The following is a 19914-nucleotide window of genomic DNA, read 5'->3' on the forward strand; positions in this document are numbered from 1 at the left end:
TAAGAAAACAGAATTTCAAAATCAGTAGAGGAACTAGCCAAAATATCATACAAAAGCTTGAATGACCAATCAAAATTTCTTACAGGCAACAACCAACTCGGTGAGTTAGTGGGAAGGGAAGATACATAGAATGGTAGCCGTGGTACCGGGCGCTTCGCTTGCATTCAAACGAAGTAATGAATGGGGAAAAAAAAATAAAAAATGGGCGCAAAAGCGGATTGCAAATATCTGTTTCTATAGAGACAGCCAGTTCAAAACACTGCCAGAAATTATGTTAATCTCGCCAATAAAATTCTGCATCCGCTATAGCCATCCCTCACATCAAACTCAGAGAATTTTTCATGTATCACGTCGAGAAGCAGTACTTCTGCAACATTTAGAACATTAAAGGGCGGCATACCTTCACCTGGCATTCAAGAAGTGCGCGGCAAAGCACAAAATAGACAATCCAGCTTCCTATTGAAAAGGTCAGAGACACATTTTTTACTCCGTTGCGCTTTGGCGAATATTCCGCCTTTCATCTGACCTGTGATGAAACAACTTAGCTATGGCTCTCCTCTCACAGTCCTGCATGTAAGGAACCAAACAGAACTGTTAGATCAAGTTTAAATTTCCATTCACTTTGAGGTGGTGACATTCCATAGGGATTATTGACCTTGAACATATTAAGACGAAACGGTTTGCCAGTATTCTTCCTTCTCAACTTCTGGTATGTATACGCGAAACTCAGTTGATCACGAGGAGTGAACCGGTCAACTTCATTGAACCAAAGGCAGGAGAACAAATTTGACATCGGAGTGTGCGCCCTGATGATAAAAGATCCTTCAGGTACATCTGTAGCCAGTAAAGCAGAAGGCAAATTATGTCATAAATTGTTGGAGGAAGTACATATAGCTGCAGGTTTGGACAAATTATAAATTCTTATAAAACACATACTGCTAGGGAGAAGCTTGTTTGGATCTGAGGCATTATATCTTTCCAGACCATCAGCCTTGTAGAATGCAAATTGTTCATCGATGATAGTGTGGTTGTACTTGTTCAGTTTTTTATTCTGCACAACTTCTTCCCATACACAGTGCCGGTCATAGTGATTAGAAATCGCATATTCATGACCTTTTCGCCACAAAAAGTATTCCAAGATCAGGAGAGGGTCAAGTTGGAGACGCAATTTACTATCCAACCAGATTGAATACCTGAAAATATTTTAGATACATAAGATTTAGACACGAGCCAGTGCTTCTTTACATATATATATATGGCACAAGAGCCAGTGCTTGTTTGCATAGAATACCCACCTTACCAGCAAATATACAATTCCAATGAGCAACATATGACATAGAAGCAGTTCCTACAGAAGTCCTATGGTAAAAATGGACTTCTTTGACAGGCAGGCCCCGTTTGAATAAAAGTGGACAGAGTTTGCCTGTTTATTTATGACGTATTACTCTAAAGTCACAAATTGGTTGTTAGCAAAGTACTGCTATGGGCATCTTACAAATTAGGGAGCAGATAGTTAAATGCTGGAACAGTCTCGCACTAAAAGTTAGACTACTACAATAAGCAGAATTTGAAATCCTTCATTAAATACTCAAAATCATATATAGAGATTATAGAAAATGTGAACTTCTGAGAGCATGTAGGGTATTTCATTGAATATTCAAATCATAAATATTTAAAATACTGGACCTAATTTTGGGTGTAACCTAAACACCTATGCTTTTAATTAATTATCAAAAGTTTGTGTAAGAATATGGGCTACATGTGAGTAATCAATTTATTATCCAACACTCGCAGCTTACTCCCAGTCAAAATTTAGGTACACCCGTAACATTAAAATTCCAGACACCAAACTTTGCAAACATAAAAGTAAAAAGTGAGAACCATATCCCAGTTTCAAGCTTGAAAAAATATGTTAGCCTGTGGAAGAAAGATTTTATTCATTATGAACTATGAATATCTTTCAGTAAATCATATAAACTCTTAAGAAAGACAACATAATCAAGAAGAAATACATTGTCATCGAGACTACATTCCAGTATATTTCTAACAAAGCAAAAAATTAAATAGTCCACGTAGCAATTGAAACAGGGTTGCATGATGTGAGATTCTTCTAAACATTACTAGACATTCAACTTCCATCACCAAGTTAGCTGTCTAGTCTCCACAGTAGATAACGGTTATAATCATCACTATCATTTGCCATCCATGATATGTACATACAGAATAAACATATATTAATCAATGCAAATTGAACAGAAACAAATTAGTTCAGTTACAAGCTATAGACAACATTTTACCATGAACTGCATTGTAACACACACTTCCGTAGTCTAAGTAGTCTCATGCTCACCTTGCAGAAGGGAAAAGCCGATGCGGCAACAATTTAGGTATTTTCCCCACTCTTCGCATATCAGAATAAGGTAGATTCTTCACCAGCACAACCTTCCACAAGCCAATAAAACCCATCCTATCTGGTACATGACCTTCTGAAGAAAGTGTTTGCAAAGTAACTTCATCCATGAACATAACAAAACATACATTTTTCCTTGACAGTCGAGTCACCTGGAATGAAGAGAAACTGAGACATCATCTACAATCCCAGACATTCAGGACAATATCGTTATTCAAAATCAACCATATGTAAATCAAAATCACTGTAATCTTAGAAAATTCCATCTAATTATCACATCTAATACCCCTTTGTAAAATAAAATAAAAATAAAATAAAAATAAAATAAAATAAAATAAAAGACTTCTAGTTTCATATTTAAATGTCAACACCTGGGGTGCATATCATTACATAATGATTATCAGAAGGGTAGCACAATAGCTCTTAAATTTTCCAGCTGGCACAGCGTCCTCTATAGGTTCCCAAAAACCCATGGCATGGGTAATGATGAAATTGAAGACAACATGAGGTTAAGAGAAAAGCAAACATAGGCAGCTAAGAAGTCTATCCAATTTGGCACTTTCCAGGGACCATAAATAATTGCCTTGAGGTTAACTTTCAGCACATTTTTTATGTTAGTAGGAAGTTTGTGTAATTTTTTCATATTAATTATGATTATGTTTCAAGATTTCTCAGATTTGGCCCATGGGTATAATTTTGATTAGAGTTTGTTACTGTAGTCTTATGTGTGTTTTAAAGCAGTTTCAAGCCTAATTTAAGTCGCACTTTCTGAATTTCTCACTTCTATATTATAAGTAATCCTATGAGAAAAAGGAAGTTTAAGGCCCTATAGATAGTTTCACTGTACTTAAAATATAATCAAACTTTGATGAATGTAATTTTCTTAGTCTCCACCTCCTATTAAAAAGTACTGTTGACAGCCACAAAGTTGTGCAACTTGACCATTGAACCCCGTGACCACCCCACTGTTGCAATCAATTAACTCATCAGAACCAACTTCAAAACCCATAAATTTAGCTGGTTTATGGAAATTGGTGCAACCTGTTTTTTAAAATTTCTTCAAATTTTGCCTCCAACCCTGATTCATCCTAGCTATATGCAAATCCTTTCGTCTAAAGTCCTTAACCCTAAAAACTTAAAAAAAAAAAAAATAATTTAGCCTCCCATGTAAGCATTAGTAGACAGGTTTCCAGATAACTTCTCCATCAGTTTGTTATTAGAGTAAATGATCCTATCTCTCACTGCATTCTCATTCAAGAATAAATAAAAAAATTCCCATTGCTAGTGTTATCACTTTGAAACATATCCAAAAATTCGAAAGATGAGAGAGATCATAGTAGGGCATTATTTTCATGTTTGAGTGTTTTTAGGATTATTTGAGTCCAAAATTGCTCTTTATATATTAACCCCAAGGGGTTGGCCTGATGGTTAGGCTTGTGGCTTCGAGGGAATATTACCCCCCCAGGTCCCAAGGTCGACTCCATACAGGTGCAAACAATCTCTTGGGGCCAGCCATCCCAGTTGTGTGGGGGAGGGGGGGTCTTCGGGCCTCTGACCATCTGCTGGTGTTTAACCGCTCAATGCCTGGTGTGGCGTCGGACATTGAGCCGGGGATTAGTCCTTAGGTCCTGGCAGGCAATAAATACGCTCGAAAGGTTTGACTACCACCTCGGTGGGCTAGTCGTTCAATGAACGAGGGACACGGCAGCTATAGGACCTGGGGGATACCTCATCTCAAAAAAAAAAAAAAAAAAAATTGCTCTTTATATATTAGTGTATTGACTAGAATTGTTTTAGGAATATTTCTTGTCTAAACTTGGGGCTTTCTTGGGACCTTGTGACTTGCGTAATCAATCTTAGGTTGATTACTTGATTTGATTTGAGGCTTAATTTTGTGTGTTGGATAACTGTTAAATAAGTTAGTGATTTATCGGAAGCATGGTTGCCTGGCTTCTTTCTTGTGTCTTAATCTTCTTCGAAGTTGTTATTACTCCCAGGTCGTATTTGCATGCACTGTTCCCCCAAAAGGTCACAAGCTTAGACTTTTCTTACTTACCAAACCATTCAGTATTCTATACCTCTTAAAAAAAAAAAAAAAACACTAAAACCCCATCACTTCACCATTAAATAGCCTCTGCCAGAAAATTCTTGCACTAGCTTGATAACTTCTCATCAAACTTTTACCACCAATCCAAAGTATGTCCTAGCTATGTATACAAACCACAAGTCCTAGAGACTTTATCCTAGAGTTGCACATCCTATTCCTAACCTAGGCACCACATAAACGAGTAGCCTAATTTCCAACTATGTTTACATCACGTGGTCCCACATAACACCAGGTGACATGTTCACAGAGGGATATGTTTACTGAAGGACCCAGAAGTATACTTACATGCTTAACTTAACATTATCCATATTAGGAAGTAGAACAAATATCATTATGAAGCATAACATTTTTCGTTTTCACTTCCACTAATCTTTTTAGGCCTCAAAATCTTAAATTGAGGTTCAAACTTTCTACCTTCAAAATACGTCTAAAAGACAATTTTGCACTAAAATACAACTGCTCAACGAAGGCAAAAAAAAGAAAAAAAGAAAAAGAAAAGAAAGATTGTTGTTCCTCTTATGATAATGTAAAACTATCACAGCCACCTCCCCATTTGAAGTCTCAACTGATAATGACAAATTCATGTTGTAAAGTAATATATATGTCAGATATATATTTTAGAGACAATATACACACGCAGCATCCTAATGCATCCATCAGAAACACCATATTTGAAGTGCAATTGCTCCCTGAAGATTATATTAAAACTGGACAGCTCAAAACAAATACAAAAGGATGTCATAGAGGAAGGAAGTAGAAAAGATTCCTATTTCTTCTAGGTACAAGCATAATTCTCCAGAATAAATGCATTTTTCTTCTAGCATAATAGTGAACCATTCTTGCTTCTCAATTAAAAAGAAAAGAAAGAAAAGAAAAGAAAAAACCTATACCGTTTTACCAGTCGGCGTCCTCAAGCGATCTGAATTTCCAAAAATGCAAGAGACCACAGCAATGTGGCATTTACTGAGGTAGTTTACATCATCTTCTGCCAAGTCAAACCCTGTACTTGGGGATCCTTTGGGACCTTTAACAAAGCCACAATTTATTTTCTGATCATGTGCCAAAAATGAATTTTCCCTTTCTTCCAGACTCTGATGTCCTGCAAACCTAGGCTCCCATTGTTCTTGTCCATTGGGCTTCTCCTCTACATCTGTGTACTGCAAGGTAAATCTTGCAAACTTTCTACTTTCTAAAGGCTCTACAAGATGTGCAGTAGAGTTTAAGAACTTCATCTCACAGGAGGAACCTAAAGCAATTAAACATTATATGTCAGTAGGACTAAAACTGAGAACACGGAAAGTGAGTTAAATGTAGAAACATGGATGATGGAGGGATGATAAAACTTGATGGTCAAGAGACAGCAAAGAGTGATTACTTTCAGTATCTAGGATCAATAATTCATAAGGATGAGGAGATTCATGAGGATGTGGCTCATAAAATAAAAGCAGGGTGAATGAATTAAAAATACATCAATGAATATTGACGTATTGTGTGACCGTAGAATACCAAATAAGTTAAATGAAATATTCTATAGAACTTGCACAAAATGAGCATATCTATAGCGAGCAGCCCGAAACCTCCACTTATTATAGACTAAAAAATAGATCAAGATATCTTTGGCACTGCCTGAATCCATATAAAGTTCAAAGAGTTCAAAAAGTAAATTGTACTAAGAGGCACTAGAGTCTTCATAAGCTTAGCATCCCCGCCTTTATTTTCATCCTTCTATGAAAAGGAGGGATAGACTGTGGCAACCCACTTCATGTAGTGGTAATTTAACTGAAATAAATATGCTAAGATGAAAAAAAAAAAAAAAAAGAGGGAATATTAGGCAAGATAACATAAGAAATAAAGTCATGGCTTGAAGGCAAATGATCATATGAATTGAGAGTTCTTCTTGTATTTGTTGAAGAGAAGTGGATTTGGGGAGAAATGATAAGTGTGGATAGCATTTTGTATATCTACGGTGCGATTCTCCATTTAAATAAATGGAGCCCCTCTGGTTTCTTTACTAAGTCCCATGGTTTAAGACAATGGGATCCGTTATCTAATTTTTGTAGTTGTTATGGAGGCTCTGAGTAGGATGATGTTGGCCACATTTAAGGATTAGGTTCCTGCTTTCCCTTTCGTTTATCTTGAGCGCCAACTATGACCAGAGTCCTGATCACTACACATACATTAGCAGGTCAGACTCTAGAAGATAACAATAACTTTATTACTAGTGTTGTGCCCCAAGAGAAGTATCATCAGGGCTTAGAACAATTTTTGAGATGACCAAATCAGATGGCCTTTCAAAGTATTGAGCACTGGGAAGCATGGATGTTTGCTTGCTTGGACTATGAAGCATGAACCTGGGTCATTGTGGAGTCCAGGTTTAACTGGGTCATATGGAACAGACCTAGGTAGCAGTACAAAGAAGGAACAGAAGTAACATATGCACGGTCTGGAGTTTTGTCCCTTTTTTGGATTGAACTTGGCCATATTAATGGACTTGGTTCACAGCGCCAAACTAGTCATGTTTTACATTATTTTGCATACTTTTATTTGGTTTTTTGGTGGGGTCAAGAAATAATGCAGAACTGGTTGTATGACTGTATCTCATCTTTTGTTTGCGGATGACATGTTGATCTTTTGCGAGGCTAATTGTGAACATCTTCGTAATTTGCGATGTCTCTTTTATGCTTTGAAGCAGTATCGGGGTTAAAGATTAATATATTGAAATTAGAGATAATTCCAGTTTGTGAGGTGGATGGTGTAGAAAGTTTGGCCAGTATTATGGGGTGTGGGGTGGCTTTGTTGCCGCTGAAATATTTGGTTCTTCCATTGGGTGCACCATACAAGTCTACTTCTATATGAATCAGCATTGTAGAAAATATGGAAAGGCGGTTGGCCGGCTGGAAGAGGCTCTATTTGTCAAAGGGAGGTAGGTTGACCTTGATCAAAAATAATTTGTCCAATTTGCCCACATACCATCTATCATTGTTTCCTATTCCAATTGGTGTGCCTAATTGACTTGAGAAACTTCATAAAGATTTTTTTTTGTGGGGAGATATCGATGAGGAGTTTAAGTTCCATTTAGTTGATTGTACAAAGATTTGTTCTCCAAAGCAAACTGGTGGATTGGGGGTAAAAAACTTGATTCAGTTTAATCAAGCAATGTTGGATAAGTGGTTATGGTGTTACACTATGGAGAGGGAGCCTTTTTGGAGAATGGTGGTGGAAGCAAAATATGATAATATGAGTGGAGGTTGGTGTCCTAAGGAGGTAGAGGGATCCTTTTGGAATTGAGGTGTGGAAACATATTAGGAGGGGGTGGGGATTTTTTTCAAGATTGCTCATATCCAAAGTGGGAGATGGAACTAAGATTAGGTTCTAGCATGATTTATGGTGTGGGGATCAACCACTAAAGGAGTCTTTTTCGGAGTTATTTAGTATTGCTTGTTGTAAAGAGGCGTGGGTTGTGGATAATATGCAATTTTCTAATGGAAATCTTCAGTAGAACTTATCATTTATTATATATGTACAGGATTGGGAGGTCAATTCGGTGATTGCTTTTTATGATTTGTTGTATACCCTCAGATTGAGACAAGGTGGTGGGGATCGTATTTGGTGGATCCCTTCAAAAAGGAGGAAGTTTGAAGTAAGGTAATTTTTTAAAGAGTAAGGGGTCATCTTTTCCTTGGAAGAGTATTTGGAGAGTCAAATATACAAGTATTTGGAATAGCAAAGACTTTAGGCATGTTGGTCAATGTGTTTTGTGGAGTGCTTTTTGTTTTTTGTTCGAAAAAAAGTGGTGTGATGTGACATAAAAGTGAAAACTGCTTTTAAAAGTGTTTTTTGGTGGGTCCACATTTGAGAAAATGTTTTCTATAGAGTACAACTACTTATTTTGAGAAACTCAAATAGATGTAGAGCCTTATTTGTTAAAATAATAACTAATAAATTGAAAAGAGGAGAGAGAGAGAGAGAGAGGTAAGGGTTGTTGCACGGCCACCCCTGCTCCACTTAGGGTGGCCACACCCTAATCTTTTTTTAATTTTTTAAATAATAAACTAGCTTTTACCTCTGCAAATTAAGCACATGTTTTGTCAAAATATTTCTACAACAAGGGAAGAATACAGATTTATAAAAAGTGTTTTGTATTTTTTATGAGTGTTTTGTATTTTGAGTTGTGTGTTAATGTAATTGTTTTGAGAACAAAAAACAAAAACTTTAACAAACATGACCTTTGTCTTCTTTCTCATTATATTTCTTTTGGTCCATTAAAGACCATTTAGTTATAGATTACACGACAGAGGTAACACTCTCCCATGCCTTAAACCCCTCTCTCCCCTCCCGATTGTAGATGGATTCAATCACAACCCTCTTATCCGATGATAAGAGGCTTTACTAGCCAAACTAGTTTTACCCATAACTTTGACTTCTTTCATGTCAGAGATTTACCTTGGTGTATAATGACATATTGCAACAAAAATTAGGCAACTAGTTTCTCTATTAACATTTATCAGTTGAGATGCTGTCCACAACACTCTCAATAGGCAAGGGAGCCTTGTTTTCCCCCTGACAAACCATGACTAGCAAGCCACATTTTTGTCCAAAACACCTTAAATCTTTACACATTGATTGTCAGGCATTATATAAACCTTAGCTATGCTTTCAAGTACCACGTATTTAGTGACAAACTCATATCATTTCTTGGGGATCCCTCCCATTCATCACCCATGGCATGTCGTTGTAAGAGGTTGCAAAAGATGTAAAATGTCCTTTAGTTGTGATGTTTGCATTAACTAGCAATTGTGGGCATCAAAATGAACAATAAATCCCAAACCACAAGAAAATTATAGTTTTGTTGGCACAATCTAATTCAATTTTCAGTTAATGGAATAATATATTTACATGCACCCAGATCATTTGCATAAGAAATCAGAAATTTTACCAGAATATTTGCGGCGTTTTGCTTTCCTCTTTGAATCAGTCCGTGGCTTAGTAGACTGTCTTTCAATAACACCAACATATCTGGATTTTGTGTTGACATTATCAAAATCTCGCAAATTTAAAGAAGAGTCCTTCTCATATGAATTGGTGGAAGTTTTCTCCACGTCCTCAGCCACATTCCGATTCTTGGTTTCAACACTAAGAAAATCAGACGACTCCCTAGAGTTTCTACTATGTTCATTGTGTGAATTTGCTACATCTAAATGGTCCCCTTTCCCATGTCCAATGTCATCATAGTCTTCCTTTCGAGCATCATGAAAGTCAAAACCATCATCATACTCATCATCAACATCGGCCACCTCATCCTGCTTTTCCAAAACCTCAACATCAGATAACTGATCTTTACTTCCACTTTCCGTAGATGTTCGCCCCACAGTCTCCAAAGATGCCTCATATTGTGCTTCATACATTTTCAATTCATTACGCCCATCTTCATTGTACAACCCAATGCTTCTCCGATCTGAACCCTTGATAGAATCATCAAGAGAGGACTTCTTGTTGGCATTCCTCATTTTCACGGGAACATCACCCTTATCAGAAGCTTCGTCAATAGAATCCATGCTAGAATGCTCCACCACATCCTCATTGTAATCTTCATCCCTTCTCCTATCATCTCTATCCCAATACCTTGAGTCTCGGCCATGCCCTACCAAACCCTGGCCAAATCTGAGAACTTTATCTCTCTGTGTCCGTGTCACATTTGTAAGAAAATCATCATTCTTCAATTCATCTTTCTCAGCATGATAACTATTTGTTTCTGCAGCAACACATAAATAGTTATCAAATCCTTAGATAAAACTCATACCTCCACAACCAGAGAATAAAAAAGAACTATTAATCAAGCTTATTAATCTCTTCTGAGAGAAAAAAGTTTGCACAATGATAAAAAGATTCTGTAATTTGAAGTTTAGGAAAGTAGATTCATTCTGCAACAAAAACAGAAAAATTACTAACAAATTAGGGTGATTGACTACATTAAATTTCTTGCCTCTCCATTTGTTTATTGAGAAGAAAATGTACAAGAAATAAGCGGGATTTAGCCGCTATTCGATTTCTTGGACTTATGCACTCTATTGAAAAGACTATTCAATAATAGTCTTGACACAAAGAACAATTACTTTAAGATTTTTCTCAATAATACGGTTCTTTTACTTCTTTACTACCTATTTGGTGGCAGATCTGGTGGCAACAACCAAATCAAAGGTGGTGGTGGAGGTGACGGGTGGTGATGACAACAATGAGTAGGCCTACGGTTAACAACAATGGCAATGGATGATGTTGGAGGGATGATGCTATGACATTCATAAAGATCACGATGGTGGTGGTGTGTGAGCAGCATCAAGTTCATGATGCTAGTTGAAGTATAGGTGGCAGCAATTATTCTGACGTAGCACTGATAGTTTTCACTAGGATGGCAGCACAGACAACAGTCATGGTGGTGGTGGTGGTGGTGGAGGTGATGTTGTCACTCATTGCATGGATGACAAGAAACAAAAAGAATGAATATATGTGTGTTTGTGCGTGTGTGTGTGTGCATATATATATGCCATGAGCAACTGTAGATTTAAGTGAATTTTTTTCCAAATAGATCCTGAACTATTAAACATTATCAAACTCTAAAATATTTGAACATGAAGATGCAAGCTCATCAAATACACTTGAAATGAAGAAGTGCTCATTTTAGTGATCAAACAACGCCTTTATATTATTGTACATCTTGCCCCTCCATTTGGTTATCAAACAACTATTTGGTTAGCAAAGGCAAGTATATTTTTCCAAACAGTTCGGAGGCAAATAAACTGAAGGAAAATAAATTGTGTATATTATGACTCATAAAAGTTTCACTAGTTTGGGACCCAAGAAAGAAAAACCTTTTCCACTCACTGAATCTAAAACAACCCTTCTCTCGACTTGAGTTGATTTGAAGCATTCAAGTCCCAATAATTCATTTTATTTCCCTTACCTCCATCTCCAACGGAACCAATCAAAGGATTGAACCTCAAAACAACATGGCACGCACAAAATTCAGATTCCAGCTTTCTTTCATCGAAGGTTCTTGTCAACCAAACGGCATTCAGTAGAATGCAGAAATAGAAACAAATTCACTCAACAGAAAGGCAAAAAACGAAGTACTAGAAAAACGATTCAAATTCCTGGTCTGCAGTAGAATACAATATCACTCCCTCACCTCACCAAAACCGCAAAATACATTAAGAAAAAGATGGAAGCCATGGTGCTTACAAAGTTGACATATGGTGATCGACATGTTCGAACATTATCTCAGCGAACAAACACATCAAACAAGCCAAATCAAAATGCATTTGAAGAATAATTGAGATTCATCTCAGGAAAGATAACATATAACACACATAACTCAGAGATCTCAACAGTTACCGAACAAAGAAAAGCGAGCAAATACGCCGTCGTTTTCTCGATTAGGCTTAGAAACTGACCTTTGGTGTCTCTGGCGAGGTAATAGTAGGCCAAGACGGTGACGACGAGGACGAGAGAGAGGATCACAATGACGGCGCCGACGGAGACGCGGCGACTCTTGTCGGACCGAGCCGAGCGCCGAGCTCGAGCCGGCTTGTGAGGCCCGCCGCGAATCCCGAGGGCAACGTGATCGGGCGCGCCGTTGGAAGAATGGTGGAGATCAAGGCCACGCGGCCCGAGGAACCTCTCTGCTCCTGATTGCCTGTACTGAGCCATTCTAGCATTGTAGCCCTCTGGCTCCGACCACTCAGAGTGAGAGAGAGAGAGAGAGAGAGAGAGAGTCTATCTGCTTCTTTTTTTAATGATGTGTTTGTTTCGTTTAGCAGGGAAGAGTGTGAAGGAAGTGAAGAGATTTTTAAATAGAGATCGATAATTGCTTTTATTTTGAACAGGCTGTTTTTTCAAAATGTCTTTAAATGATGATCAATGATCAATGATAAGAGAGCGTGAGGGAGAGTGCTTGATTGCCCGGCGATGCAGGGCGGTGGAGCTTCAGCCTTTTGACTTCCACGTGCCCAGGCCAGCATCATAATTAGTAAAGTGCTCGTGTACCCGACCCATACCCGGATTTATCTTTTTTCTTCTCATTAAAAAGTTCAAGAATTACAATTTCTTGTCAGAATTTGTAGATTTAGAATACAAAATAAATAAATATTTTAGAAAAATGAACAACTCTTGTTAGATTCATAGTCAAATCAAATGTTAGCATTGAATATTCATACTTCCTAACATTGCCTGTCCAGCAATTTAGACGTCAAAATCATATATAACATTTAAACACAATGGATACTTGAGATTTAGAGAACAGTTGTGCCGTGTGGATATTTGTTGCGTGTGTGGGAATGGAAATCGTGTGATACAACTTGTAATGTGCTAGTTATGTGCGTGATTCACACGAAAATTTTGCTTCTAATGAGGTAAACCAAACTAAAAAGCTCAAAAAAAAAAAAATTAAAAAAAAAAAAAAGGGAAAATGTTTGGTGTTGAGTAATTCAGCCTTTATTACAATCTCTTTTTATAAACTAATGTGATAGTGCCATTTTATGTGGCACTACAAATAAATTTAATTATCTAATAATTACCATATTAAGTGTCAATTGGACTTAAAAAGCTAACGTGTCAACACGGACGGAGTTACATGGTGTGGGTTGAGCTCTACAAGCCACCATTTTTTTTTAAAAAAAAAAAAAAAGAAATTAAAATTTTATCTTTAAATTTTTTATTTATTTTTAGTTTTGTCTCTCAATTTTATTTTATTTTCAATTTTGCCCACCAAATCTCAAATGCTAGCTCCGCCTTTGCGTGTCAATATATGTGACTTTTATATTAGTTATAATTAAATTTAATTGTCATAACTAAGAATTATAGTAAACTTAAACACTAAAAAAATTGGGTTGGGGGGGGGGGGGGGGGCTTAAATGAGGCTAAACAAATCCACCATAGAATTTTCTTTTAATTGACTTCTATTTATTTGATTTGTTTTTATAGACCACGCGCAATTGGTTCTAATCATTTGTTCTATTTATTTGTGTGTGTGTGTTTTTTTTTAAAAAAATGAATAAGAAAAATTGTTATAGGGGAGGATGATTCTAACTTCTAATCCAAAATAAATAAGAAGTTGGTGATCTTATAAATGAAAAAAAAAAAAATGTGGACTCCCCAACACTAGACTCAGACCAAACTAAAACAGTCCTGAAATAATAAGGTAAGAAATTTGTCAAATAGGTGACCAAATCCTCTTAACAGGCTACAAAAGTTGTCCGTTGTACCAGGGTCTTGCATATGATCAATTTTCATAGAAGCTAAACAAATTACTAAAAGATTTTAGCATTTGGTTTAAGAATATTTGCTACCTAACTGGATGAGTGATTGGACAGCCCAATTTTTATTTAGTCAAGTGAGTCCTATAAGTGGTTTCTCACAATCACATGCACGAATTATCTCAAATTCAAACAAATAATTATGGAGGATCATAATCTCTTTCTATCTTGGCCATATAGCCATCACTACACCCATTCAAGCTACTTCATCTTTCAATACAACCTTACTTCTTCACAATAAACATTATTATCATTTCTTATACAAATTTGTTATTTTCCTTCGGTCATGGAAAGTCACACTTATCTCGTTATTAAAGTGTGAAAATACTCTAGAATACTTCCCTAACTTTTATATGTATCCTAGGCATGCTTCCTAGCATCTAATTCCATCATATTCTATCAAAACCTTATTTTATCTTGTGCAAGTGTAGTCCAACTCAAGTTTTTTGTAATTGATGTAATATTTTCACAAACTAAAAGTATATTTTTTCAGTTGGTTTTGATATTTCTTCTACTTTTGGTACTTGTGAGTCATTGGGTTAGTGTAACTTTGTTACATTACTCGAGAATCAATTGTTCCAAATATTTGGACACCATGTTTCTCTACAAATAGATGTCCTTATATATATAACTAAAGTAAAATTGAAAAACTAGGATAATTGGATGAGGAAATGAGGAGAAAAGAAGGCTTCGCGATCATAATATAGTATGATGGGCCACTTCAGTCAAATTCTTAAGGATAAAAAAAGAATGCCATTTTTCTTCCAAATCCATTTATCATGCATTAACTTGATTTTCTTATTAATAGTGGGAATGATACGCCATTGTAAAATAGTATTGTTTTGTAATCTTGTTTGTTGTACTTTTCAATGGTGGTTTGCCACCCCCCTCAAGACTTTTTAGTTTTGGTTTGGCCATTTTATTTGGATTGTTGGGGGTAAAAAGTCTTTTTCTTAAATTATTTTATTAAAAAAAGAATTAATGACCTGAAAAAATTGAGGCTGTCACAATTTTAAAAATCGACAAAAATTTCTTACAAATTAATTTTTAATTGTAACATGTATCATTAACATGTAAAAAATACATATTCTTTTTAATAATTTAAAGGACAAATTTGCATACAATCAATTTTAAGAATTATAGGGATGTCTAGACCCTCAACTTACATAATAATAATAATAATTAAAAAAAAAAAAAAAAAAAAAAAAAACCTATACGCGATACGCCTCAATTTTTCTTGATAGTACTATCCAGATGCTTGGGGTATAGGATTCAATGCAGCCAAACAGACCCTTAGGCCACGCTAAGCTATTTGGCTACAATCACAACCGACGGACAGAGGCTTGGCGTCTGATCCCAGTTCCTGTGGCGCATATACTCGGACCGGGCCCCACTTTCCGTTAGGTGCTGGTGGCAAGGAAGCAAGTACCCTTTGCATTCAGGTATTCATCCCCTTCTCAGTTTTTCAGACAGAGGTATCGTAGTAATTCATTTCTTCTTTTATATCATAGTAATTCTAAGAGCTGTGGCTCTACATCCCCAATGAATGTCTAATCCACAAGCTTCTTCTTTTTTTTTTCTTTCCCCTGAAAGCATTGAATGTTTTATGGTGATGAATGAAGATTGATGGGTTTTAGCTGTTTTGGGTTTTGGATTTGATTTTAGCAGGATGTCATTGTGGCTGACCCATCGTCAAAAGTTTTATTTTCTGTCTTTTGGCCGGTGACGTTAAAAATGAACTAGTTACTAATATGGCTAACAGTCTGGATCAATGGGATTTGATTGGACTGTTTCTGGTCTGTGTAGTAGTAGTAATTTGTCATCTTAAACAAAAAACGAAAGAAAAAAAAAGCTTCTTTCTGTGGATTTGTTCTTGTATAAAAACATCTCTGAACTTAAATTAGTTTAAGGGATAATCTATCAAAAATTAATTAGGTTGTGTAAACTGGAAATAGTGAAAAATTTAATAAAGAGGAAGTTTATTTTATCAAAGTCGATATATGTATGAGAATTTAGTTATTTATTTATTATTTTTTATTTAAAAAAAAAAAAGAAAAGAAAAATTAACTGTAGGTCAGATGTTAAGTTAAACGTCTTGGGCTCTGTATGCTAAATAATTATTTGTAGATAACTATAATCATTCACCAGTCTCACTCTTAACTCTTTTTATTTTTCTAGTTTTTGTTTTTTTTTCTCTTTATTCTCTGAAATTGTTGTTTCTTTGTCTGATATGTATTTCCTACCCTATTTTCCTTCTTTTTATTTTTATATATTGTTTATTTCTGGCAGTACAGGGATGCTAGGGAAATCATTGGTCTCTCCTCTTTTGACCTTTGGTTCTGCAACACCCTTCTGCTTTTCCGCTGTGAGTACCAAGCTACCAATGCATACATACCTCTTTTTCTATGGGGACATTGAATAGGTGAAACTGAAATGAATTCAACTCTGGCCTCTTTAGCCTATATGAAGAAGCTGATCCGACTTTAAAATGTAATCAATTTAGCAGATTGGAATCATTGCCATGTGTCATAAATGTGCATGAGGAACAAAAGCTTTCAACCATATATAATTTGGTATAGGTGTTGAGACACCTATGGCAAAATGTGCACGACGTTAAAGCTTTGGTTGGTCTTGGATGCTTTCAACCATATAGAGTTTGGTGTAGGCGTTGAATCATATGCAGCCTTTATTTTAATGATTCATAAGTAATTCATATTAATATGGTTTCCTGTTGCCTGTGCTTGGATTGATATCTGTTGATTCTGAATAGTTTTTGGCCCCAATCCCTAGTTATGAGATTGAAGTTTTGTGGTGGCTCAATATGCAATCCCTGAAACAATCAAGAGAACAGGCGTATAGCTGAATGAAGAGAATAACCTACCCAATGAGAAAGAAGCATAGAACTCTGGATTCAGGCTGTTGGTGCACTTAGCCTGTCACAAATTCTTTTGGTGTTAGTCTGTGGAAAATTTTTAGGAACTGTTGTTACTTATCAAAGAGGAAATAAAAAGAATTTTATTTTATTTTATTTTTTAAAAAAAGAAGCTTTAAGGAATGGTTGTGGACTTGTGGGAAGTTCAGGAGGTTTGTTGCTTTTAGAGTGGGAGACGGGAATAGGATCTTGTTTTGGTAAAAAAGTTTTTCAAGATGTCATTGCTATAGCTTTAGATAAGAGGGCAATGGTGAGAAGTTATATGGGGGGTCTGGAGGAGAGCTACATTGGCTCAGCTTCCTTATTGTGAAATGGGTGTCAGTGGATGCTTTCTTTAGAGCCTTCTTTGTGATGCATGTGACTGCTACAGCCTACAGGGGAGGATGGGACTCTTTGGGTTAGGTCAAGTATAGTGTTCTCTTTGAAGAATGTTTAGCATTGTGGTGTTACATGATGTTTTGTGGAAAGTCTGCAGCTTTAGGAACTGAAAATCAAGGAGGAATCAACTGTTGTGAGTTAATGCTTTATGTGCAAGCATGATAGAGAGCCAGTTGGTTATCTTCTTTGCATTGTTTGGTAGCCTGGCAGAGGTGGTATGTGATGTACTGGTTTATCCCCAAATCTGGAACTTCAAGTTTGTGTTTGATACTTTGATTCATGGTTAATGGTTTTCTGAAGTGAACTGACGCATATGATGGAGCTTTGGTGGCAGAATGAAGATACTGCTGAAACTAGTTTGTTTGAAGAAAAATCAGTGATTTATCATTTAAATACTCTTATGTTTATCAAGTTTTCTGCTAGTATATTGGATCATCCTTCTAAAGCTCTGTGTGCAAATGTTTACATCCTAGATTGTAAGCTTTGTAAATACTTAAGTGAGGATTTGTGTTATTTGTGTTATTTATCTCTAGTTATTTGTGCTAGGTTTTTTTTTAGTGTTGACAAATTTAGTGTCAAAACATGTGAAGTTGTAAGCTTTAAGGGGGTTAAGTCGGGATCAAAATGCGGTTTAAGAAAAGTCAATAATTGAAGTTTGGGACTTCAGTTGATAGCTAGGTTGAAACTCGTTCGACAGAACCAGTGCATCAAGTCCCAGTACTAAAAACCGAGACGTTCAGTCGATGGGTCGGTTGAAGGTTGTTCGACTAAAGTGGTGTAAAGCCATCCAATACTTAAATGCGAGAGCCTCAGTCGAAGGCTCGGTCCAACGAAGTTTGACATAAATCCTCAAAACCCTAATATTTCGGTCGAACGAACTTAAACTTTATTTGGCCGAACCAGCCGCTTGAGAGTTTTAATTTCAACCGAATTTGACCTAAAATCTCAATTTTCTCTTTTTCTATAAAAGCCTCATATGCGATGACTTTCATATGACTTGAGAGACTATATTTCAATGTTAATTGGTGAGGTTTACAATTGTTCTTGATCCTAAACAGTTTTAAACCTTCTCCTTGTTTCATCATCAATCAAACCACATAAAAAGCATAAAGCCACTGGAGTTTTGGGTTGAAGCGAACAAGTTTCCTTCGTGAAGGTAATCCTTATAGAATAAGATCAGAGGTTCTAGAGCCATTGTAGTGGGAGGTGAACGAGTCATTTTTCGAGGTTGCAAATTGAGTCTTGGGAGTTACAAAGGTTTTGTAAGTAGATCCATTTGTAATTCAAGTCTTCTATAGTGGATGCCTTTGGGGTTCGCTGGCCCTCAAAATGGTTTTACTTTTTTTTGAAGAGTTCTTCAAAAGGTTTCTACTTCATCACCAAATTTCTTTGTCTAGTTTATTTTCTGCTTATCTTCATTGTGGTGATTTTATCAGTGTTAATTGGCTTAATAATCGGTTTGGTAATCTTGATTGTTAAAACTTGGGATCGAAATCATATTTTTCAATTTGATTATACTTCTTACCTATTAAATCCTGAAATTTGATCTGCAATTTCTCATTCCAGGCTGATCTTGCCACTGCTAAGCCAAATATTGTGCTGTTGAACGTGAACTTCTCTAATGGTCTTTCACAAGATGTGCTCAGAGGATCTAGGTCCACCAATTTCTCTCCTAAGAAATGGGTAATACGTTCAACTGCACAAATTGAAAATTTAAGTTTGAGTGATGAAGATAGGAAGACGTGGGAAGCATGCAGGGAATCTCTATCTGCATTCGATTTCAGTGTTGAGGAGGAAGACAAGATACTTGGAAAAGCATTTGGCCAGTTTCATTCACCTTACTGGGGTGAAGAACGTAAAGGAGAAGTACCAAAATTTGAAGTTGTCAATGAAATATTGGATTATCTTAGGGGTTTAAGCCTTTCCAATGATGATATCTGCAAGTTGCTGAAAAAATTTCCTGAAGTTCTTGGATGTAGTCTTGAACATGAGTTAAAAACCAATGTGCAGATCTTGGGAGAGGAATGGGGAATAAAAGGGAAAACTCTTCGTAACCTTCTTCTTCGAAACCCAAAAGTGTTGGGTTATAATGTTGATTGTAAGGGAGATTGTATGGCACAATGCACTCGATGTTGGGTTCGGTTTTAGCCGTATGTCTACTATTTTATATGCTTTTCTCTGTGTACAAAAGGGAGCATCTTACTATACCCAAACTAGTTGACTGATCTGTAAGTCCAAATTTATTCAATGTTCATTTGGTCTAAAGATTTTTTTTTTTTCAATCTGTATGAGTTCAGAGTTCTTTGAAACTTGAATGTTCAAATATAGATGTCATGGATAGTTTGTGAAGTTCCTTTCATTATTTTAGGTAGCTTATAAGCATTGCTTAGATTTTTTTTGAGTTAAAACTCATCCATATTCCAACATTCTTAAAAATTGAAGCCATATTGAATACATGTTTTTAACCACAAAAAAGTGATAGACACCTGGTGCATGTCCAATGGTGCAATTATGGAAGGGAGAGCATGTTATCTGTCTGCTTAATTGTACACATGAGCTTGTTATCTTTTAGTTTTAAGTATATGTTATGTAAGCCTAACAAAAAAAAAAAAAAAATGTCCATACCAGATAATAACATTAAGTCTTCAAATAAGTTGTTTGTAACAAATGGAAAAATAAAGGCAATAGCCGAAAGAAAATAGAAACGAAGATTTTACGTGATTCGGTCTATAACTTACGTCCATAGGATAAAGTTATAAGGGCTAAATTTTGCTCACAT

At 36.1% G+C, this 19914-nt stretch overlaps 2 protein-coding genes across 3 annotated transcripts; one reads left to right on the top strand and one right to left on the bottom strand.

The window, feature by feature from the left end:
- LOC133866601 (uncharacterized) lies at nt 1-12408 on the bottom strand. Its single transcript, XM_062303178.1, has 7 exons — nt 11966-12408; nt 9454-10269; nt 5408-5763; nt 2351-2562; nt 937-1193; nt 656-834; nt 1-567 (listed from the first exon to the last, which is right to left on the bottom strand). The coding sequence occupies exons 1-7, from the start codon at nt 12219-12221 to the stop codon at nt 484-486; spliced, it is 2160 nt and encodes a 719-aa protein (XP_062159162.1). The 5' UTR covers nt 12222-12408; the 3' UTR covers nt 1-483.
- Nucleotides 12409-15081: 2673 nt separating this feature from the next.
- Nucleotides 15082-19417, top strand: LOC133865316 (uncharacterized). Of its 2 annotated transcripts, none has more exons than XM_062301703.1 (3): nt 15082-15267; nt 16120-16190; nt 18702-19417. In XM_062301703.1, the coding sequence occupies exons 2-3, from the start codon at nt 16122-16124 to the stop codon at nt 19281-19283; spliced, it is 651 nt and encodes a 216-aa protein (XP_062157687.1). In that variant the 5' UTR covers nt 15082-15267; nt 16120-16121; the 3' UTR covers nt 19284-19417. The 2 variants fall into 2 exon arrangements, with proteins under 2 accessions (XP_062157687.1, XP_062157686.1); XM_062301702.1 differs by having other exon boundaries at nt 15083-15267; nt 16115-16190.
- Nucleotides 19418-19914: the final 497 nt, after the last annotated feature.

Source organism: Alnus glutinosa, chromosome 4, assembly GCF_958979055.1.
Source record: "Alnus glutinosa chromosome 4, dhAlnGlut1.1, whole genome shotgun sequence".
Classification (NCBI taxonomy): Eukaryota; Viridiplantae; Streptophyta; class Magnoliopsida; order Fagales; family Betulaceae; genus Alnus; species Alnus glutinosa.

Coding starts and splice junctions, on each gene's coding strand:
- LOC133866601 (XM_062303178.1), bottom strand. CDS start 12,221: ATGGCTCAGTACAGGCAATCAGGAGCAGAGAGGTTCCTCGGGCCGCGT. Junction 10,270..11,965: donor CCTCGCCAGAGACACCAAAG/GTCAGTTTCTAA, acceptor GTGTTGCTGCAG/AAACAAATAGTTATCATGCT. Junction 568..655: donor TTCGTCTTAATATGTTCAAG/GTCAATAATCCC, acceptor CCTTACATGCAG/GACTGTGAGAGGAGAGCCAT.
- LOC133865316 (XM_062301703.1), top strand. CDS start 16,122: ATGCTAGGGAAATCATTGGTCTCTCCTCTTTTGACCTTTGGTTCTGCA. Junction 16,191..18,701: donor CACCCTTCTGCTTTTCCGCT/GTGAGTACCAAG, acceptor TTCTCATTCCAG/GCTGATCTTGCCACTGCTAA.